Source organism: Erinaceus europaeus, chromosome 3, assembly GCF_950295315.1.
Source record: "Erinaceus europaeus chromosome 3, mEriEur2.1, whole genome shotgun sequence".
Classification (NCBI taxonomy): domain Eukaryota; kingdom Metazoa; phylum Chordata; class Mammalia; order Eulipotyphla; family Erinaceidae; genus Erinaceus; species Erinaceus europaeus.
In genome coordinates this window covers 146,871,489-146,892,185 of record NC_080164.1, presented here as the reverse complement: position 1 = coordinate 146,892,185, position 20,697 = coordinate 146,871,489, and the positions used below count along the sequence as shown (strand labels likewise).

At 34.4% G+C, this 20,697-nt stretch overlaps 1 protein-coding gene across 9 annotated transcripts in view; it reads right to left on the bottom strand.

Moving 5' to 3' along the window:
* The window catches only part of FRYL (FRY like transcription coactivator), a 276,795-nt gene that overhangs the window by 105,206 nt on the left and 150,892 nt on the right, over nucleotides 1–20,697 (bottom strand). For 6 of the 9 annotated variants that reach the window (XM_060188085.1, XM_060188080.1, XM_060188084.1 and 3 more), the window contains 10 exons: nucleotides 17,553–17,632; nucleotides 17,069–17,149; nucleotides 14,661–14,829; nucleotides 14,300–14,392; nucleotides 13,205–13,303; nucleotides 11,973–12,074; nucleotides 8,855–8,899; nucleotides 5,680–5,783; nucleotides 5,348–5,456; nucleotides 1,976–2,062 (listed from right to left, as the gene is read on the bottom strand). In XM_060188085.1, coding sequence (XP_060044068.1) covers nucleotides 1,976–2,062; nucleotides 5,348–5,456; nucleotides 5,680–5,783; nucleotides 8,855–8,899; nucleotides 11,973–12,074; nucleotides 13,205–13,303; nucleotides 14,300–14,392; nucleotides 14,661–14,829; nucleotides 17,069–17,149; nucleotides 17,553–17,632 — 969 coding nt within the window. The remainder of the gene's footprint in view (nucleotides 1–1,975; nucleotides 2,063–5,347; nucleotides 5,457–5,679; nucleotides 5,784–8,854; nucleotides 8,900–11,972; nucleotides 12,075–13,204; nucleotides 13,304–14,299; nucleotides 14,393–14,660; nucleotides 14,830–17,068; nucleotides 17,150–17,552; nucleotides 17,633–20,697) is intronic. The other 3 variants (XM_007539692.3, XM_016184907.2, XM_060188086.1) reach the window with 1 other exon arrangement.

Below are 20,697 nucleotides of genomic sequence, written 5' to 3'. Positions count from 1 at the left end.
TACTAGTCTATTTATATTTGGCCTTCTTCCTCTTGCTGGCTTTCTTAACATTAGAATCCTATCTCCTCTTGTATTTTTTGCATATGACACCCTCAAGGACATTGTGTCTTTCTTCCATCTTCAACATTTCTCATGTATATGTTCCATTTCTGTTAACTATACTCAATTATTTTATAGGAATAAATTCTTTTATAATATGTGCTCTGCAGAAATTCTCACTCTTCAGTGAGTGCTCAGACTGCTCGAGACAGTATTTTTCCTAGATTCTATATGACTTTCCAGCAGCATGTTAAGTATTCTTTCCTTTGATGTATCTGTGCCACTGATGGCTGTCACCTCTCCCCACATTTCAGGTTGAGCCTTCTCTATTTGGATATGAAAGGTTTGACTGCTTCAAGACAAGGTTCTCAGCTGACTTCTCTCGTTTATTTTCTGAAACAACTCAGTGTTAAACATGACTTTAGTTACTACACATGTCAGATCATTCACTATTTTAACTCTTCTCTCAATATGGACCTTGAAACCCATTTGTTATCTCTACTTGGATGTCAAGAAGATGCCTTGGGCTGCATATATTCCACTGAAATGCACAGACACCCCCAATCTGATCCCTCCTGAATGCTTCTTTTTGTAGTGATTTTCTTTCTATTTGCACTACACTCAGTCCACTGCCAGCATTGCTGATCTACACCAGTGTCTCTCAAGTGGATATATACAATCCAATGGATGTGCATGGCATCTTTTTTTTTTTTTCTCCTCTCCTTTATTGGAATTCAGAGATGGTGCAAAATTTTCATGCATATTTTTTGTTGTAATCTAAGGAAGGTTAAGGCTTTAAGCTTTACCCATTTTTTGTGAGACAAAGTACAGTGCTTTAGTCTAAATATCAGATGTACAGTCTGTGTACAGTCACAGAATATACTTTGAAGAAAATGAGATGGTTCTGGGGGTCAGTGTAGGTACCTTCATTCATTTATTCACTCAGAATACTGTAATTTATGTGTATTTGATTATATTTTCTGACTTTTAACTAGTTCACAGACTTAAAAAGATTGCTGAAATCTAGTTTGAAAAGGATTCTAACCAAGTAGGTATAAATGAGTAAGAACAATAATAGTAGTTTATAAAATAACTTACAGCAATTTGAAAATGAATGTGTACTGAATCAGAATTTATTAATGAATAATAGGGCCACAGAAGTAGGAAATAACATTTAAAATTTTTTTAATCTTTTAACTATAATCTCCAGCTGGGAAAAGATGGTGCATTTTGTTTTTGCTTTGTTGTCTATTTTGTATCTAACCCCTGTAACAATGCATAATAAATTTTAGGCGCTCAATAAATGATGAATTATATTTATTAAAGAGTATCTTAAGTGGTCCAGGAAGTGGTACATTGGACAAAGCTTAGGACTCTCAGGTATGAGGTTCCAAGTTCAACCCTGGGAAGCACATGTACCAAAGTGATGTATGGTTTTTTTCTTTCTCTCATTAATACATAAAATCTTTTTTAAAAAGAACATCTTAAGTATCAGTTATTTGAAGTAAAAGAGCCTAGGTTCTCTTCACAAAGAAGTCCACTAAGTTGGCTAACCATGAAAATTTCCTCTTTGATTATATTCTACCCAGTTTAGAACTACTTTAATCTACTAAGCCAAATGTCAGAGAGGTTGAATAACTTGTGCCAGAGCACAGTTATATTTAGAAGCAGTGTTTCTAATTAGGGATTAGAACCAAAGCATTTCTGATTTTAGTTGATTTGCTATAAAAATAATTTAAAATATCATATGCAAGTACCCAGGTTCAAATCCCCCAGTCTGCATCTGCAGAAGAAAGCTTCATAAGTGATGAAGCAGTGCTGCAAGCCTCCCCTCCCCCTCCTTAATTTCTAACTCTATAAAAATTTAGAAAACACACTACACACATACATATATAAAATGGAATGTTAAATTACTACATAGTGTTTTTTTTTTTACCTCTGGATTAATAGTAAAAGTTTTAGTAGATTTTCCAACACTGAGGAGATCAAATATTATTTCTTTCATTGCAAAATCCAAACGTTCCTAGAAAACAAATAATAAATCCTTAAAACTTGCGAAAACTGTATAGTATGTTAGGTATTTTGCTAAGAATTAGACATAAGATGGCAACTACATAATCAGAGCCCACAGAAAGTTTATAAGTCTAGCTGGACAAAAGAAAAATAAATCATTTGTCAAATGATTTGCTTAATACTCAAGCTAAGGAAATTAAGTATAAGCAGAGGTTCCTCATATTCAAATTCTAAATGAACAATTTTTCAGAGTGACAATGAAAGGAAAGTCCAGGACATGAATTAGTTTTGCCAGGTCTGGAGAGTACTGAGTTAGACTAAAACAGGGAGAATAGGACTCCAGGAAAGAAACTGCCAAGGGAAAAATAAAGGCTAACTAGTAAAAGTAACTTATGTTTGAGAGGAGTTTTAAAGTTCTGATAAGGTAGTGAAATAAAGCGAAAAACCTAAGTTAGTGGCTTTAAAATTCTAAGAGAAAAAGAAAGGAAAAAATAAAAAAGGAAAGAGATACAACCTAGTGGCAAAAAGGTTTTTAAAATAGGTTTTATTTATTTATTTTTGGCTCCAGAGTTATTGCTGGGGCTTGGTGCCTGCACTACAAATCTACTTTTCCTGGAGGCAATTGTTCCCATTTTGTCACCCTTATAGTCCTTATTATTGTTGTTGTTGAATAGGACATAAAGAAATCGAGAGGAGGAGACAGAGAGGGGCGGAGAAAGATAGACACCTGCAGACATGCTTCACCACTTGTGAAGCGACCCCCCCCTGCAGGTGGGGGGAGGAGTTAGGGGCTGGAACTGGGATCCTTACGCGGGTCCTTGTCCTTTGAGCCCTGTGCACTTAACCTGATGCACTACCGACCAGCTCCCAGCAAAAAAGTTTTCTAAACACTAGCTCTAAAACACAGTTTTCTACCTTACCAATGTGTGCTGGAACACCACCTCTCCAGAGCCCTGCCCCACTAGGGAAAGGTAGAGAAAGGCTGAGAGTATGGATCGACCTAATGCCCATGTCTAGCAGAGAAACGATTATAGAAGCCAGACCTTCTGCACCCCATAAGGATCCTGAGCCCATGCTCCAGAGGGATAAAGAATACGAGAGTTTTCAAGGGAGAGAATGGGATATAGAACTCTGCTGAAGGAAATTGTGTGGAGTTGTAGCCCTCAACCTATGGTCTTGACATTTTTATTTCAAAAATAAATTAAATCTTTTTCTTTCATTCGTCATAATGACATACACTTACCTAATTATGATGAACTTTGAACGTTTATAAAAAGAAATGTCCTATTTAAGTATTGCCATTTTCTAACTTAAAATTAATTGCATTATGAATCATCTAAATTGGCACTTTTTTAGTGCAAAGAGTATGATAGAATCAAAGCATTTCCCTAAATTTGGGAAGATAATTCTACACATATTTCTCCAAAGTTAATGTCCCAATAGGGACTGTAACTGAATCCTTGGCTTTGGTCACTAAGCAGCTATTTACTTCCTTTCTAATTAAACCTTCCAGGGGCTGGGTGTTGGCGCACCTGGCTAAGTGCACATGTTGCAATGTTCAAGGACCTGGCTTTGAGCTCCCAGTCTCCACCTGAAGGGGGAAAGCTTTGCAAGTGGTGAAGCAGTGCTTGCAAAAGTCTCTCTGCCTCTCTCTCTCTCCCTCTGTCTATCTCCTACCTTCTCTTTCGGATTTCTGGTTGTCTCAATACAATAAATAAAGATAATAAAAATTTAAAAAAAAAATAAAATAAAATAATAAACCTTCTATCAGCCAGAAGGTGACACAGTAGGTAAAGTGTTGGATTTTTAAGCATGAGAGATCCTGAGTTCCATCCCCAGCACTGCATATGCCAGACTGATGCTCTGGTTCTCTCCTGTGCTTTTTCTTTCCTTAATAAATATTATAAAAAGGAAATTTAAATGATACTTCTCAGGATGTCCTGTAACAACTGGCTCCTGAAATGTGAGGTCTTTTCATATGTAGGAGTGCATTTGCGAACTGAGGTACATGAGGAGGAAGAGAATTGGGAGGAGGGAAAAAGAATCTATTTTACTGAAGACATCAATGCAGCAACATGACTCTGAAGCCTCTGGTGACCTAGTATAGTGCCCTTTTTATTTTATTGTGGCAGAGTTGGCACCATTCTCTCATAGCCCAATTTTGTATTTTAAGATTTGAAAGAATCAGGTGGGGGTAGAGCATAAAGGTTATGCAAAGAGACTCTCATGCCTGAGGTTCCAAAGTCCCAGGTTCAATCCCCTGCCCCACCATAAACCAGACCTGAGCTGTGCTCTGATAAAAAGAGAGAATGAGAATGAGAAGGAGAAGGAGAAGGAGAAGGAGAAGGAGAAGGAGAAGGAGAAGGAGAAGGAGAAGGAGAAGGAGAAGGAGGAGAAGGAGAAGGAGGAGAAGGAGGAGAAGGAGGAGAAGGAGGAGAAGGAGGAGAAGGAGGAGAAGGAGGAGAAGGAGGAGAAGGAGGAGGAGAAAGATTTGAAGAAATCTGTATTTCTTTTTTTTAATTTTTTATATTTATTTACTTATTTTCCCTTTTGTTGCCCTTGTTTTTTTTTTTATTGTAGTTATTAATGTCGTCGTTGCTAGATAGGACAAAGAGAAATAGAGAGATGAAGGGAAGACAGAGAGGGAGAGAGAAAGACCTGCAGACCTGCTTCACCCCCTGTGAAGCAAATCCCCTGCAGGTGGGGAGCTGGGGCTCGAACTGGAATACTTAGGCCAGTCATTGAGCTTTGCGCCACATGTGCTTAACCATGGACTCAAACCAGGATCATATGTTGGTTCTTGCGTTTTGTGCCACATGGGGGCTCAACCTGCTGAGCTCAACCTGCTGCACTACTGCCCAACTCCTGTAATCTGTATTTCTTAAGAAGTCTCTGAGTTTAAAAAATTCTAGGTGCATTCTAGTATCTATACTTAATAATATAGATTGAAACATATTATGAAAATAATTTTTTTTAACTCTTGAGATTATCAGGAAGCAAGTAGTAAATGGAATAATGGCTGGATTTTGAGACACTTTTGAAATTCTTTCCACCCTAAAAGTGCTTCCACCTGTGGGGGCTCTTTTGCATTTTTAAATGTATAAATTAACAGTTTGCCACTAAGAAAATTATTAGTACTTCACATTTTTCAGTTTTAAGTATAACTTTTTTTTCACAATCTTATTAGTGAATGAATTATCATGTTCTTATATATATAATAAATATATAAAACTCCAAGTTCGTACAATAGCATACGCTTACAATTTCAACATTTACTATGAGGTGAAGGACTTACCTGAGCAATGAACTGAATAATCTTCACAAATATATTGAGCGGTGTATCACGAGGAACCACACTACGTGAACCTTTTGGAAAAAGTGCCGACACTATGCTCATAAGACGACTACAGGGAAACAAAAAGATTTGTTCACATTGAGAGAATGAAATTAACAAAACAATAGGAAAATATTCTATTTCCACAACATATCGAGAGAATTTACATTCCCTAGTAGCATGCTTAAAATGTTAACTAAAATTCAATTGTTTGGTATTTTCCCATAGGATTTCATTTGAAATACAACTTTTTTAAAAAATATGATTTTATTTTAAATAACAAAGACACTCACCTTTGAGTTACAGTGTTGCTTTCACATTTTATTCTAATGACATAAACCCACAATAATCTATACAAAGATTCCAGTGCAACTCGGGACATTTTAGGATCTTTATTCTATTTAAAAGTGAAAGAAAACAAAAATGAGCACATTTATTACTTGCAAACATTTAAGTTCAAATACACTCATCTTTCTGTCAATAATTAAAGTTCTCACTATTCTTTTTTGTATTATAAGAATATATTAGGTGTGGTCTGGGAGGTGGCACAGGAAAAAGCTTTGGACTCTCAAGCACGAGGTCCTGAGTTTGATCCCCGACAACACATGTGCCAGAGTGATGTATGGTTCTTTCTCTCTCTTCCTATCTTTCTCATAAATAAATAAAATCTTTTTTTTAAAAAAAGAATATATTTGGTATATGATAAAGATTACTCAAAAGTAACCACAAAGAAAATTCTAAGCCATTCTTTATATTCTCAAAACAAAGTAAAAAAATGTTAGAATTGTAATATATCTCCAAGTACTCAGGAATCATACACACACCAATTTATTTGACAGCCAATGGTTCACACAACAAAGTTGATTATGAATTGGAAAGAACTATTCACCACTGCAGTAATTAAATGCAACCTGTAAGTAGCTAAAATTTAGGACACCAGATATCACTACAGGTATTTGCATCTGTAAAATAATGAATATGACTTAGTGGTTATTTTTAGAAGAGTGAATGTGAAATATTGTGTTAATCTCATGGATTCTGATATTAGGAATGCTAGCATCAATTCCAGAGTCCAGCCTCGGTATTGATAAATTGCTGGGTACCACAATTTCCTCATCAATAAAACTGAGATGATGTGCTACTTTGTTCCTAGATTAAGGAAATTAATAGGTGGAAAGTCATTTGCATAACCATTATACTATCTCCCCAGCCCTGATAGAAAGTCATTTGAAATACTACTTGGTAAAAAATGTCAAATCCTATACATTTTTTCTATTTAGATTTAAATTATTGAAATGATTTAGAATCAGAATCAAACTACTTAAAAGATCTGAATCACAATCTGATCAGCAATCCTTTCTTAACACTAGGCATTATAAAATGTTAAATTCTCAAATGATCTGTCATGTTATAAGAAGTTAATTGTGATTTAAATCTATTTTTAAAGAATTAATTAAAATGATTTTTTATTTATTATATGGATACGGGGGAAGGGGTAGAGAGGAAAAGACAGACACTTGTAGCCCTGCTTCACTGCTTGTGAAGCTTCCCTCCTGCATGTGGGGACCAAAAGCTGGAATCTTGTGCCTTATAACATATGCACTGAGTCGGGTGAATGACCACCAGATGCCATTAGAAGAAAATATTTACTCATCAGTTAACTGGCAGTAGGAAGCACTGAATGCTATAAATTAGGATTTATTTAACTTGGTTCAAGAGATTTCTAATTGTTAAACACACTTCAATATACAGCAATAAAGAAAAATGTACTTTGAAGTACTGAGTAATTTCACTGCTGTTTTACGTTCTAAGATATAGAATAAAAGGGCACTGGGAGATAACTCACCCAATAGAGCCTATGTCTTACCAAGTGCAAGGCGTCAGGTTGGAAATCGGACTCCATATAAGAGGGAAGCTTCACAGTTAGTGAAGCAGTGCTGTAATTTCTCTCCATCTTTTCATATTTCTCTCTCTCCCTCTCTGTCTGTGTCTCTAGATATAGAGAGAGAGGGAGAGAGGAAGAGAGAGAGAGAAAGAAGAAAGAGGAGGAGAAGAGAGAAGGACTGCTATGGGAGTGGTGCAACTGCACAGTGTGAAGTTCTGAAAGCAAGAAAGAAATAGAATACCAAGCATCTCTTTATGAGTAAAAACAATGCAAAAAAGAGTGTTTTTTTTTAAAAAAGAAAATCACTATAAAATAGAATTCTGCACATCTATCTATATGAACACTTGATGTAATGAAGAATCTACTACTCTCTGATTAGTTCCAGCACCGCTACCTCACTTAGCTACCAGTGGCAGCATGATTCCAAATACAAATACACACCAAGTAGAATTTTATTAATATTACTAGAGTAACCAAAGTTACATGAAAAAAAGCATAAAGTGCTATATGTTACTAATTTAATCACCAAGTTTTCTGTAGTGCTTCTTTTCTATCATGCCAAGTCAAAACATCAGGTATTAAAATACAAGTTCAGTTAGTTTTATAACACTTCAATTAACATTCTCATTACTAAATTGTATTTTCAAAATGTAAATCGGCACATAACTATATGAAAATATGTAAGTCCAATTCCACATAAAATTATTCTCATATAGATGGTTATAAAGGTATTTGAATCACCTTCTATTAAGTACTAAAGTAATTGGAATGAAAAAAGTAAACCCTAAGATAAATGATATATTTAAGGCAGATTTAATTTATGTCGGACAATATCAACATACCAAAATAGAGAATAAAAATCAATTATTTTCAATTGTTTATTGGTTATCACAATGCAGCTATACATGCCTAGATTAATAAAAATACCCTACATTGATTACAGGCTTAAAATACAATAATCATTTGTTACAATTTTAGTCTGATTTGAATAATCAGCTTACAGAAATGAAAATCCCAGTAGTGGTACTATGTGACAAAGGTTTGAGATTCAAGTAAAAAACATGTTTTATGTTTCTTCCATTATTTTCTATTGCAAGCAAACAAAACAAAAAAGACCTGTTTAGAACCCAAACCAAAAAGATGAAAGTTAAAATAGGTTATGTGTCAAAATCATACTCAATATCTAAACAGCTGATTCCTTAATTTCACTGGGAATTTATTTTAATTTCACTATAACAGCTAATGTGATTTAATCAGAAGCTTAAAAAGTTAAGGATTTTATGTAAAAAAAAAAAAATTAACAGTCAGCATCATTTCTGTCTCCTAAATCCATCATCCTGTGACCATATTAACATCAAATCTTCTGTAGAATGTTCCTGCTGTGGTGTGTGTGTGTGTGTGTGTGTGTGTGTGTGTGTGTGTGTGTGTGTGTGTGTGTGTGTGTGCGCGCGCGCGTGTGTGTGTGTAGAAGCAGGTTTTAATAAGTGGTTGGACATGCAATGAGACAGCGGCTAAAGGGGGGGAAAAGCCACATTTAAAGGAGATAAAGCAATATTTAACTTTGTAACATCAACACAACTCACCTGGAGTGTTTCTATTTGTTTTCTGATACTGTTGTTAGATGGCATCTAAATAAAGCAATGTGAAACAGCAAACATAAACATGAGATGCAGCACATGCATGTTAGATGAAAATAAGCACAAAACAAGACAGCTTTTCACCAAGGTCTCTATTGAGAAGAAATTTGAATTTCCAAAATATTGGCCCAAAACACTAAAGTGAAAAAAACAATCCTGTAATTGGGGGATCATGGGATCCATCTATGAACACTCAAACTCAGAGAGTGAGTAAATTTTAATTACCTAATTATTCCTCTCAAAGCATTGCATGAGCAATTATTTATGTTTTTAAAAGAAAACCAGCATACAATGTAGAAAAACTTCCATAAACGATTGCTAAAATGAATTTACTTACAATACCCTTCTCTTAATTATTCTGAGCAAAGCTTAAAATAATTTCTCACACAATAGCCTCCACTGACATTAAGAACTGGAATTAGAAACTACTAAATTGTAATTGGAAATTACTAAATCATGTTTGGAACAAAAACCAACAGATTTAACATCCAGCTCATCTTGCGTCATGCTATTTAAGAACCTCCAGTACTAGCTTAATCTTTATGGTCACCAACTTCAAAAATTGGCATTGCCATTTTTTCCCAACTTCAACACCCTAAAATGACTTGGTATTTATCTGATTTTAAGACCCTATAGAATAACTAACTACCTAAATTTAAATCCAAAATACTGAGTATGACATTCCTCATAGTACATTAAAAGATAACCTGGTGAACTAGAAATACTAAACATGTTAGAACTAATGGCTCCACATACAAATCCTATATCACTTTTTAGTTCCCTAAATTTAGGGCTATCTTTATTCCTTTATTCAATGCCTTAGTTACAATAAAAGTTGTGATACTATACTTATGAGTAATTTAAATTTTAAAACAAAATCAATTTTAGGTAAGACCTTTATCTTAGACTGTATTTTTCTCTGTATAAAGAAAATAATTACATTAAAACAGGTAACTAGCACACTGTTTTCCTCAAAGTGCAACTCGATACCTTACCTATGTGGCATAGCCAAAGATTTAAAAGTAAAACATAGGAACCAATTCATAAAATTTCTGCTGAATAGAGCCTTAATGTAAGTTAAGGGTTAATGGCCAAGACAACTCTATTCCAAATATTCATGCTAAGTGGCTCTTATCTCCTTTAGTCTTGCAGACTGACATAGCCATTAATGGAAATGGACAATAAGCCATAAATACTTAACAGGAGGTAAGGGTTCAAAGAAAACAGAGCATTTTAACTAAAAGCTTTAAGGCAAAAAAAGAAAAAAAAAAGAAAAAAAAAGTTAAGGTACTGCGAAAGAATTGCAAATATGTTAGGTGAAAACGTATATATATATATATATATATATATATATATATATATATATATATATATATATATAATTCCAACAAGCAACAGAAAAGTATGAATTGTCATGAAACAAAGCAGTCTTCCAGAAACAATTAAGTGCATGTCTTACTTTGTTGAAGCAATGAAAACTCACATTACCCCAAAATGATCAATTCCTTTTCAATACTTGTATTTATATGAACTGCCAGTTCATATAAAAACAACTATAATGGAATTAATTTAATAAAACATTTTCTGAGGCACAAAACTTTAGTCGTACGTGTGAGGCTCTACCCCTATAAATTTATAATCTTATAAACCATTACTAAATCACAATTAAAAAAATCCTTTCTGAAAGCATCACAAAGTGTTTAATAAACTTGATTTGGTCCTGGGAATTTTCATTAATAAAACAGTATATCAATCTCCTCCAAACATGAATAATATCAAAGTATAAGTAGGAAGGGATAAAGTCAAAAAAGTTTTTTTTCAAAGAAATTTTCTGCATACGTTATTTTTAAAAGTAGGCATTTTTGGAAAAAGATATATACCACTATAAAAATATTTCTAGGTGGTCTGTGAGGTGGTACAGTGGATAAAGCACTGGATTCTCAACCATGAGGTCCTGAGTTCGATCCCCAGCAGCACATGTGCCAGAGTAGTGTCTGGTTCTTTCTCTCCTCCTATCCTTCTCATGAATAAATAAATTCTTTAAACGCATGCGTGCACGCGCGCGCGCGTGCACACACACACACACACACACGCACACATGATAATATCCAGTGAATCATTCTTAAAAAGGGAAAAAGGAGCCACTACTATGGCTCACAATGAGCTCATTCACAATGAGTTACAGGGCTGGAAAAAAATAAAGGTCATTTAATCTATCTATACCTTGCTTTCATTGTCTTCAGATATACATTTTTCAATCTAACATGTAATTTAAAGTACGTGTTACTCAGAACATCATATCCCTACAACTTGCAAGTTGAAAGTACAGATATATTCATCTCCATAGCAATAAAAACACACACACACACACACACACAGATCAAGCACTCAGATGACATACAGATGAATAGTAACCCCAATATTCTGTGTCTGACAATAGTTGTGATCCTGTCCACATGAGGAAAGATCATGCTAACAGAGCCTCTTGGGAAAATGTTGATTCTTTTATGTTTTGTTTTCAATATTAAGAGACTGAGCAGGGTTGTGCCGAATAGTATTAATAGCAATTATCTCTAATTCAAACCAGAATCACTTCAGGAGCTTTGATGTCCATTCGGATCCAGAATCACACTTTCACATTTAGCTGGGCATGCTTACATTCGTTGTACTTTTAGTGATATTCTCAAAGTGATTGCCAAGCTTTTTTAAAAAAAACTGCTTTGACTTGAGCCAACAACAACTCAATTTTCTCAAAATAAAACACAAAATAAGTGACTGGAGAGTGAACTATAAAATTATGACTGAAATTCAAAGGAATTTACTTATTAATAGTCGTTAGGTAAGCTCATTTAAATAATGGTCTTAAGATGTACAATGTTGTACTCACGGTGACAAAGTAAAATTTCATCAGAAGGTTTATTCATGTTCCTATGTGATTCCTATTAGAAGGAATAATATACACAAAAAAGGGAATATGGCAAATACATCAACACTACTGGAGGTTTTATTATATGCTATCGAATGTGTATGTATTAGTAAATATATAAATGAAATTACATCTTACCTTCAAATGGGACAAACAGTTTTGTAGGAAAATATGCCAGTTATTTAAAAAAAACTGTTTCTGACTGACACATAAAAGGCAGGTAATAAGTGGATAGAGAGCCTATATGAAATAGGAGAAAGAGAGAATTAATACTTTCCTTGGAAAGGCACCTGATTTTGAAATAGAAAATACGATCTCAAAGAATAATTTAGCAAACAATGAAAAAGAGGCAATTTTTCTATAAGCATCATTTTTCTCTCAATTCTTCCTCCCTAAGTGCTAACATTCCGTTCATTGTCTCAGACCCATTACTCGCTCAGCAAATACAGTGGTCACTGACAACAGAGGTCCTGGGCTCAGACATTAGATTGGCACCGTGTGACTTCAGCAGGAAATGCACTGTGTTTTAACACACATTAAGAGCTTTCCTAACATGCAAAGTAAAAAAAAAAAAAAACAACAAAAAACACAATCCTACATAATATCTATAGGGTTGTGTGCTTCAGTTTAAATAAGACAAAGAAAGCAACGCAGTTAGCTCAAAGGTAAGCACAGTACTTCCTATCTTTAAAAAAAAGTCATTCATTTCATGGGGAGGGGAGAAGAGTATGCCAGAACAACAAACACTCTGGCATATACATGGTACCAGGGTTCAAAGCCAGGTATTCACATATGCAAGCACTGCAGTTTACCACAGAGCCACCTCTCTGGCAGCATATATCTCTACTACAGTCAAGAATTTGTTCAAATGTGCTCCAGTGTGTAAAATTTATAGAAAAAAAAATCCCTCAAAATTATATGAACTTGGTAGCTAAGTGGATGGGGGGGGGTCCTTAAATGTTTGGATGGGAGACAGGTAATTGGACAATAATTCCCAACTAATCTGATGCCTGAGAATATAATTTACTGTAAGATTTTACTGTATAATTTGCTGTAAGATAAAGGAATCTATGGTTTGATGTAAGGCCACCTTCTCCCATATTATAATACACTAATTTAAAGCACTTGTTAATATTGGTAAATACATAGATACAATCTGAATAATTTGTCAAATGCAGAGTTAGTAAGATTTTGGGGGGGGGCTTTTAACATGGGATCGGAAAATTTATAATTAAAATTTGCCCTTGTAATGTACTTGGGTTATTTTACAGGTTCAATTTTTTATAATAGTTAAGAACTCTACTGAATGCATAAATCAATTATTAAAATTCCCAATTAAGCATGCAAAGGTTAGAAATAGTTCTCAATACCAATGAATGCTTCTTTCTGGAGCTGAGCTCAAAAGTAGTTTGATAAAGCATCTCCACAAAATTTTTCAAACAGGGAACATTCACTTCATTTTTAACAGCCTAGGAGTAAAAGATAATGCAAAATCAAAGAACATGGTTACAAACTATATAAGGGTTACAAGAACTTTCTGTAAGGTTGGAAGTAAGTTAATAATTCACTGAGTACTTCACCAAAGTTCCCAATGTGTCAACTGAGCAAATGTTAAGTCAATAAGCCTGGTCCCCACCCTGAACAAGCAAGTAGAATATATAGACAAGTGAACAGACAGTGAGTATGGGGCACAATAGATGCTTAAGAGGAAATTCTCTGTGCTCTTGGAGCACTCAGAATGGCCCTAAGTGGATAAACTCCATAGGGAGTAATAACTTAGCTGAATCCAGTATACCTTCCCCACTACAGTCTACAACTTTACTACAATTTTATTTTTTTTCCAAATCATTTTTATGGGGGCGGGGCTTGATGGTTTACTTTACAGTTACTGGCACATCATTTCCTTACTTGAACAATCTCTGTGGCCTCCTATTTCACCACCCTGGCCTTGCTTCCCACTGTTCTGGGATCCAGCCATACCACCTTCAATGCTATTCCTGGAAAGCATCAAACAGGCTCTTGCTTCAGGAACCCTGCACCTTAATACCCTGCACTTGGTTCTTAGAATCAAAAGAACGATTGATGCTGCTCTACCCATCTGCCTAGTGAGCATTTCCCCCTATAACTCCATTACATTCAAAGTGCCCACTTAATTCTACCATCTGTTAGATAGCCAGGATATTTCATGGGGCATCCTTTTCAGTCAAAAGGCACTTTTAAAATGCAAAAGTAAGGGACTGGACTTTGGTGCACCTGGTTGAGAACACACATCACAGTGCACAAGTGTCCAGGTTCAAGCCTCTGATTGCTGCTTGCAGGAGAAAAATGCACTAGTGGTGACACAGTGTTCTCTCTTTCTCCCCCCCCCCCACCTACTTCTACCTCCTTCTTCCCCCTCAATTTCTCTGTATCTAAAATGATTTTTTTTATTATAAGATTAAGTACAAAATCTAAAATATACTTACAGCAGCTACAGGGATTAGGATCTCCACAAATAAACCAGCAAGTGCATGTTTTATATCTTTATCTTTTACTTCTAAGAAATATTGAGCACATTCCTTGAAGGAGGAAGAAACAAAGAGGAAAGAATAAAGAATTTTTTACACCACAACATTGTAAATAACCTGAAATTTTACCAAAAAGCTAAGGTCAAAACATGCTCAGATATAAAAAGAAAGTTATTTCACACTTGTGATCATTTAACACTCATAGTGGTGAATTAATCACAATGCCTTAAATTTAAATCAATTTCTTACAAAAATCATGACAAGCAAGAAGCATCACTATTTGGCTAATTCTAATTATAGTAGTTAGAAAATGTATCACCTGCATAAATTGAAATGATGCTTCAAAATCTTCTACCGGGTACATTTTCACTCGAAAAAATTTCATTCCCATTATTAAGCTGATGACACTTTGTACCACATGTGGACTTGGTTCCTTTTGTCGCAGTTCTTTTAATTCTGTCACAAACTTCTTTCTCACAGCCTGAAATCTTTAACATACACACACAAATAATATGCTCTGGATTTAAAATGTTATTTTCCACATGACCTTTAAGACTGAAATAATTAAGTATGCTACCTAAATATCATTTCCTTTCTCAGTCCTTATCAATATGATGAGAAGAGCATACAGAGGGAGGTAGGGGCGTTATTCTTTATTCTAAGTTGACTATTAATTTTAAAAATAGAAGTTTCTTAAAGAGAAATAAGAATTTTGAATATCACCAATATAGCACCATTACCACTTAATAATAACCATGATAACATATCCCACTCATAAAATATCCTTATAGAAAACAGAGTGGGTTTTTTCCAATTTTTGAAGCTCCTTTATCTTAAAGTTCGCAATTTGAGTTACTGAGAGAACTGGTTGGAAGCTAGTATTTGGTCAAGAGGCCAATCAACTGCAGATTTTTAATACTATATTACACATTACACTCAGTGTGGAGAAAAAAAGAAGTCAAATGCATTTAAGTGTGAACAACGTGTACAGCCAAATCACCACAACTGTTATGGCTAATGACACCTTTGTTTCTGCTTGCTTTGTAAAAAGATAGCACAACGGTTATGCAAAGAGATTCTCCTGCCTGAGGCTACAAGGTTCCAGCTTCAATCCCTACCACAAGCCAGAGCTGAGTATGCTTTGGTAAAAAAAAAAAAAAAAAAGAGGCAGCTAACATTTCACTAATAAAATTCTTGATTTTATTAAATACTTAATGAAAATACTTAATTTTAAAATATATGATAAAACAACAGAAAACTTTACTGTTAATGCTACTTGAGGAAACCAGTTCCTGAAAGTGAAAATAATTTCAATGGAATCAAAATTTTCACTGGCCAGTGACTATCGTGGAAAACAGGAACTTATATTTTATATTAGTGAAATGTGGATATATGTCAGGCATATAATTTATTTATTTCCATTTGCATTTTAGAGAACACAGTACCATTTTTCATTAAAGCATCCATTGATTCCATTTCATGAAGTGGATAAAAACCTTCCCATTGCAAGGACTTAAGAATCCAAGGATTTTTTCTTTTATTAAACTTCTGATGAAAAGGATTAGTCACAACAATAAATAGAAATGAATGTGGAGGACTTCAATATACCTCTAACCTTCCCCTTTTCTTAAATATTTTATTTATTCACTCATTTATAGGCTAGGAAAAAAGAGAGGGCAGAGGGATATAGAGAGGGAAGGGCAAACGCAACACCTACAGCACTGCTTCACCACTGGACCATTGGTGAAGCTCCCCAATACAGGTGGGGACTGGGGGCTTGAGTCCCTGTGCATTGTAACACTCACCTGAATTAGGTGAACCACCACCCAGCTTTTAGCCTTTCTCTTTCTGACCTCTTTCCACTTATAAGCCTCTCTTCAAGGGTCAGGTAGTTCTGTGTGTTTTCTCCTATGCTTACTAAATATGGTGAGAGACAATTCAATATTTCTCTGTGTCCTTTTATTCTTATAAGTGACATGGTGAGTCTGAGAGCCATTTCACAAATTCAATGGCCATTAGAATTTACTCTTCTTACCCACCCTACTAGGGAAAGAGAGAGGCAGACTGGGAGTATGGATCAACCAGTCAACACCCATGTTCAGCAGGGAAGCAATTACGGAAGCCAGACCTTCCACCTTCTGCAATCCACAATGACCCTGGGTCCATACTCCCAAAGGGACAGAGAATGGGAAAGCTATCAGGGGAGGAGATGGGATATGGAGATCAGGTGGTGGGAATTGTGTGGAACTGTACCACTCTTATCCTATGGTTTTGTTAATGTCTCCTTTCTTAAATAAATAAAATAAAATAAAATAAAATAAAATAAAAAGAATTTACTCTTCTTAATATCTAGGAGTAATTTAGCTGTGATTCACCATTTGGATGGATGCAACCTACTAACATATTACTTTGATTTTAATATAGATTTGCAATCTATATTCCTGATTATTCTTGTAAGTCTTTGGCTTTCACGATTAAAACATTAATGGACAATGTCAAATAAATGGGAAAATCTATAAAATTAAGGTATGAATGCTACTTGAAAGGTCTCTTATGGTTTTTCTTTCAGAGAAAAACAGCACCTAAGTCACAAAGAATAAAACAGATTTTAAAATAATTTAAAGGGAGAAAAAAGTTCATATGAAACTGTCAGTGTCTATTATGTTATCTGTTATTAAGCATTCTAGAAAACAAAATAAATCAAAGCCAGTGACTATTAAAACTTACTTTGACTGGGCAAGAACCCCTATCACCTCTGCATATAAATCTGCAATGATATGCACATTCCCAGTGTTGGTTCCTGAATATCTAAAGGAATAAGAGAATAAAGGTATCATGAATTAAGTTTTTTTATAATTCTAAAATACTTCATCAGAGAGTTGTACAATTTTCTCTGAAAATTCATTTCATAAGATGGTAAAGCCATATAAATATTACTTTAAGTTGCCATGAAATAGAATCTTGTGGTTCTTATTAATCATTTAACAATCCAATTCAACATTGGAAATCCAATAATTTTAAGAGTTAATGATTTTAAAAGTCTAATAATGTTAAAGAATTTTCATAAAAATCTTTCCTACAGTAATTTACGTGGATTAGAAAAAAGGAATGATAAATGATCTCTCAAGGTAATCAGTGAGAATTTAAATTATGCTTGTACAAGTCCAGATTTCAGAGAAAAGGAATAATTATAAGTTAGTATTTTACTTACCCCTCCTTATGTTTAAAGTGCTTAAAAGCTAAATTTAGAACTTCATGAACTAAGGGGTCAGGCACAGGATGAACAGGAATCTAGAATTAAAAAAATTATCAAGTAGGTAAGAACTAAGTAAGTTCTACGTTCTAATGATCTCAACTAATCATAACCCATAACCAATAATCAATTTAATTTTCATGATGTGACCTATTACTAATACATCAATCTTCCTTTTTACTGAGAATATTTTAACTCAAATAATTTAGTTATTTATGCAATTTAATAAGCTTTGAATTTAACACTATTAGCTTCATAAACACAAATTATTATTATTTTTGCAAACCAAAACTGCTATAGTCATGACATTAAAAAGACATTCATGTAGACTCCTCTGGAACATTTAAAGGAAAACAGCCTGACCCAGGCCCACATTCTGTTTAACACGATTGTCATGAGCAGCAGCCAAAAGAGATACTAGCTTTTCCACAATTCAAAACTACTTTTGACTTATGAGAAATTAGTTATTTAAATATATTTGTTGAAAAAATTTTTAACTTACATGCTAGTTAACAATATGTAATATAATGAAAAGAACAATCATATTTGCTAGCTCCCAACCAGACTACAAAGCTACAGTAATCAAGAGTACAGTATTCAAATAAATGTAGACACATAAATCCAAATAAGTGTAGACACACAGATTTTTTTTTTTAAGTGAGATATAAAGCGACAAAGCAAGGTGACTGACAAAAGAGAAATGTAAGCAAACCCTTAGGTTATCATTGCACACTTGAAGTTACCAAAAAACGGGCAGAAGAAAAGGGGAGAAGGGGTACAAAGATCTGTGGTTGACAGAGATTGGCACCTGGCTGGTGATGAGGTTTGCTTATGTATTATTTTGAAGAGATGTGAAATGTACCCTCGATACAAAACAGTCTTGTAAAACATTTCCTCAATATAAGTAAATAACATCAAGTGTTTTATTCCCCAAGAATTGGAAAATTCAGATGTTAATTATCTAAGAAAGGATGTTTCTACAAATATGAGAAAACACATTCCTTTTTTTCCTCCTACTCCGTTGTCAACAAGTACTATGGGGAGGGGGAGGTGTTCCCAGGTGGTGGCACACACTCAACCATATACCAGTATGAGGGTTCAAGCCCCTCTTCCCTACCACAGTGAGGGAAGCTTCATAAGCAGTAAAATAGTGCTGCAGAGGTCTCTCCTCCTCCCTCCCTATCTCCCCATTTCCTCTCAATTTCTCTGTCTCATCCAAAAATGGAGGGAGAGGATGATGGGGCGAGGTGGGTGGGATGGTACTCAAAATGGTTGCTGTGAGCAGTGGACTCATAGTGCAGGCACTGAGCCCCAGCAATAACCCTGGTAGCAATAAAAATTAATAAAATAAAAAATAAATTAAAATCAAACAGGAATGAAAAGGGAAACTGATTTCAAGTTTTCAAATGCTTTACTGCCCTCTTATACTATGGTTTTTCTCAGTGTTTCCTTTTTATAAATAAAATTTTTTTTAAAATGTGCTCTTATGATGGATTTCAGTCTTACTAACATAATAGAACTTAGTGTGACAAACCCCAAAATTATTACTCATTTTCTTCAGAAAGTATTAACCTTTTTAAAGGAGATGTAAATCTCAAATATTTTATTTATTATTTATTATTTATTTATTTTATCACAAAGATAGGAAAGAGAGAAAGAACCAGACATCACTCTGGTACATGTGCTGCTGGGGATTGAACCTGGGACCTCATGCCTGAGAATACAATGCTTTATCCACTGTACTACTTCCTGGACCATAGAAAGTATTAACCTTTTATTATCATAAAGTTATTTTGTTCCCATAGAAAACCCCCCTAATAAATGTTATCATATGTATACTAATTCAATTACTTTTTTAAACGTATTTTATTTATTTATTATTGGGTAGAAACACAGAAATTGAGAGGGGAGGAAGAAATAGGGAGAGAGGCAGAGATACCTACAGCCCTGCTTCACCACTTGTGAAGCTTTCCCCCTGCAGGTGTGGACCAGGAGCAAGAACTTGGGTCCCTGTGCACTGACAGTGTAAACTTAACCAGGTGAGCCACCACCTGGCCCCTCTAATTCAATTCTTTAACTTACAATGATTGAAGCTCTAATTGTAATCGGTAGTCACTTCATCTAAGTGTATATTAGATTCAAAATAATGACATTATTTTTTAAAGGGAGAAGACTTAGAATGAAAAAGTAAGCTAGCTTTATAATATTCAAGTCATCACAACTAAGAACATTCTTTCATCTATAAAATAAAATAGACATTTAATGGACACTATTCATGTTCAGGCATTATAGTATGTAATTCTCACAATCCCTTTATTTTTTCTTAATGGTATTATTGCCATTCCTATACTACACAGAAAGTTAGTGGGCCATAATTTTCCAAGTCACTATAAAATGGCTGGGATAAAGACATAGTAGCAATCTCCCATGATTGACTATAATTGCCAGCTGTACAAAGAATACACTATTTTCCAGCCATTAGATACCATTTTCAACAAGTATGGTCATCAATGAAGGTATGACAATTATTTAGAAAGTAACATAGGAGACAACATATTAGGTCAAGGACTAGCCCATCAGGAATTTTTATTCCTACACAAGTTTGAAACAAGCATGTACAGATAGTGAGATAGTGTTAATATTCTTGGGACTGTTTCATCTAAATAAAACTGAATCACATTTTAATGTGTATGTTATATGAAACAAAAGTAAAAATTATATTAAATTCAATATATATATATATATATCAGACTGATTACTTCTCAAATCTATTAAACCCTGTATCATTTTGATATGGCCTATATCATTTTAATGTGGAAGAAAATTGGGATAATTTGTCTAGATATTTCAAAGTTCTATTGATTTTTACTTCATTTCCTGTAGTTTGTCAGCTTTTGAAGAAACTTAAGAGACTTGCCTTTTATAGGAAAGAAAAAACACCTTTATATAAAAGTTCTCAGTGATACATTTTATCCTTCTACATTTGTAGAAGTCATGAAAGTGATAGTAGAAAGAAAAGGTGAGTGGAGAGACTATAAGCTGGAACAATATGAAGCAGAACCACTGTGCTACTCTTTTTGATGCCTTAGTCCAATTCTGAACA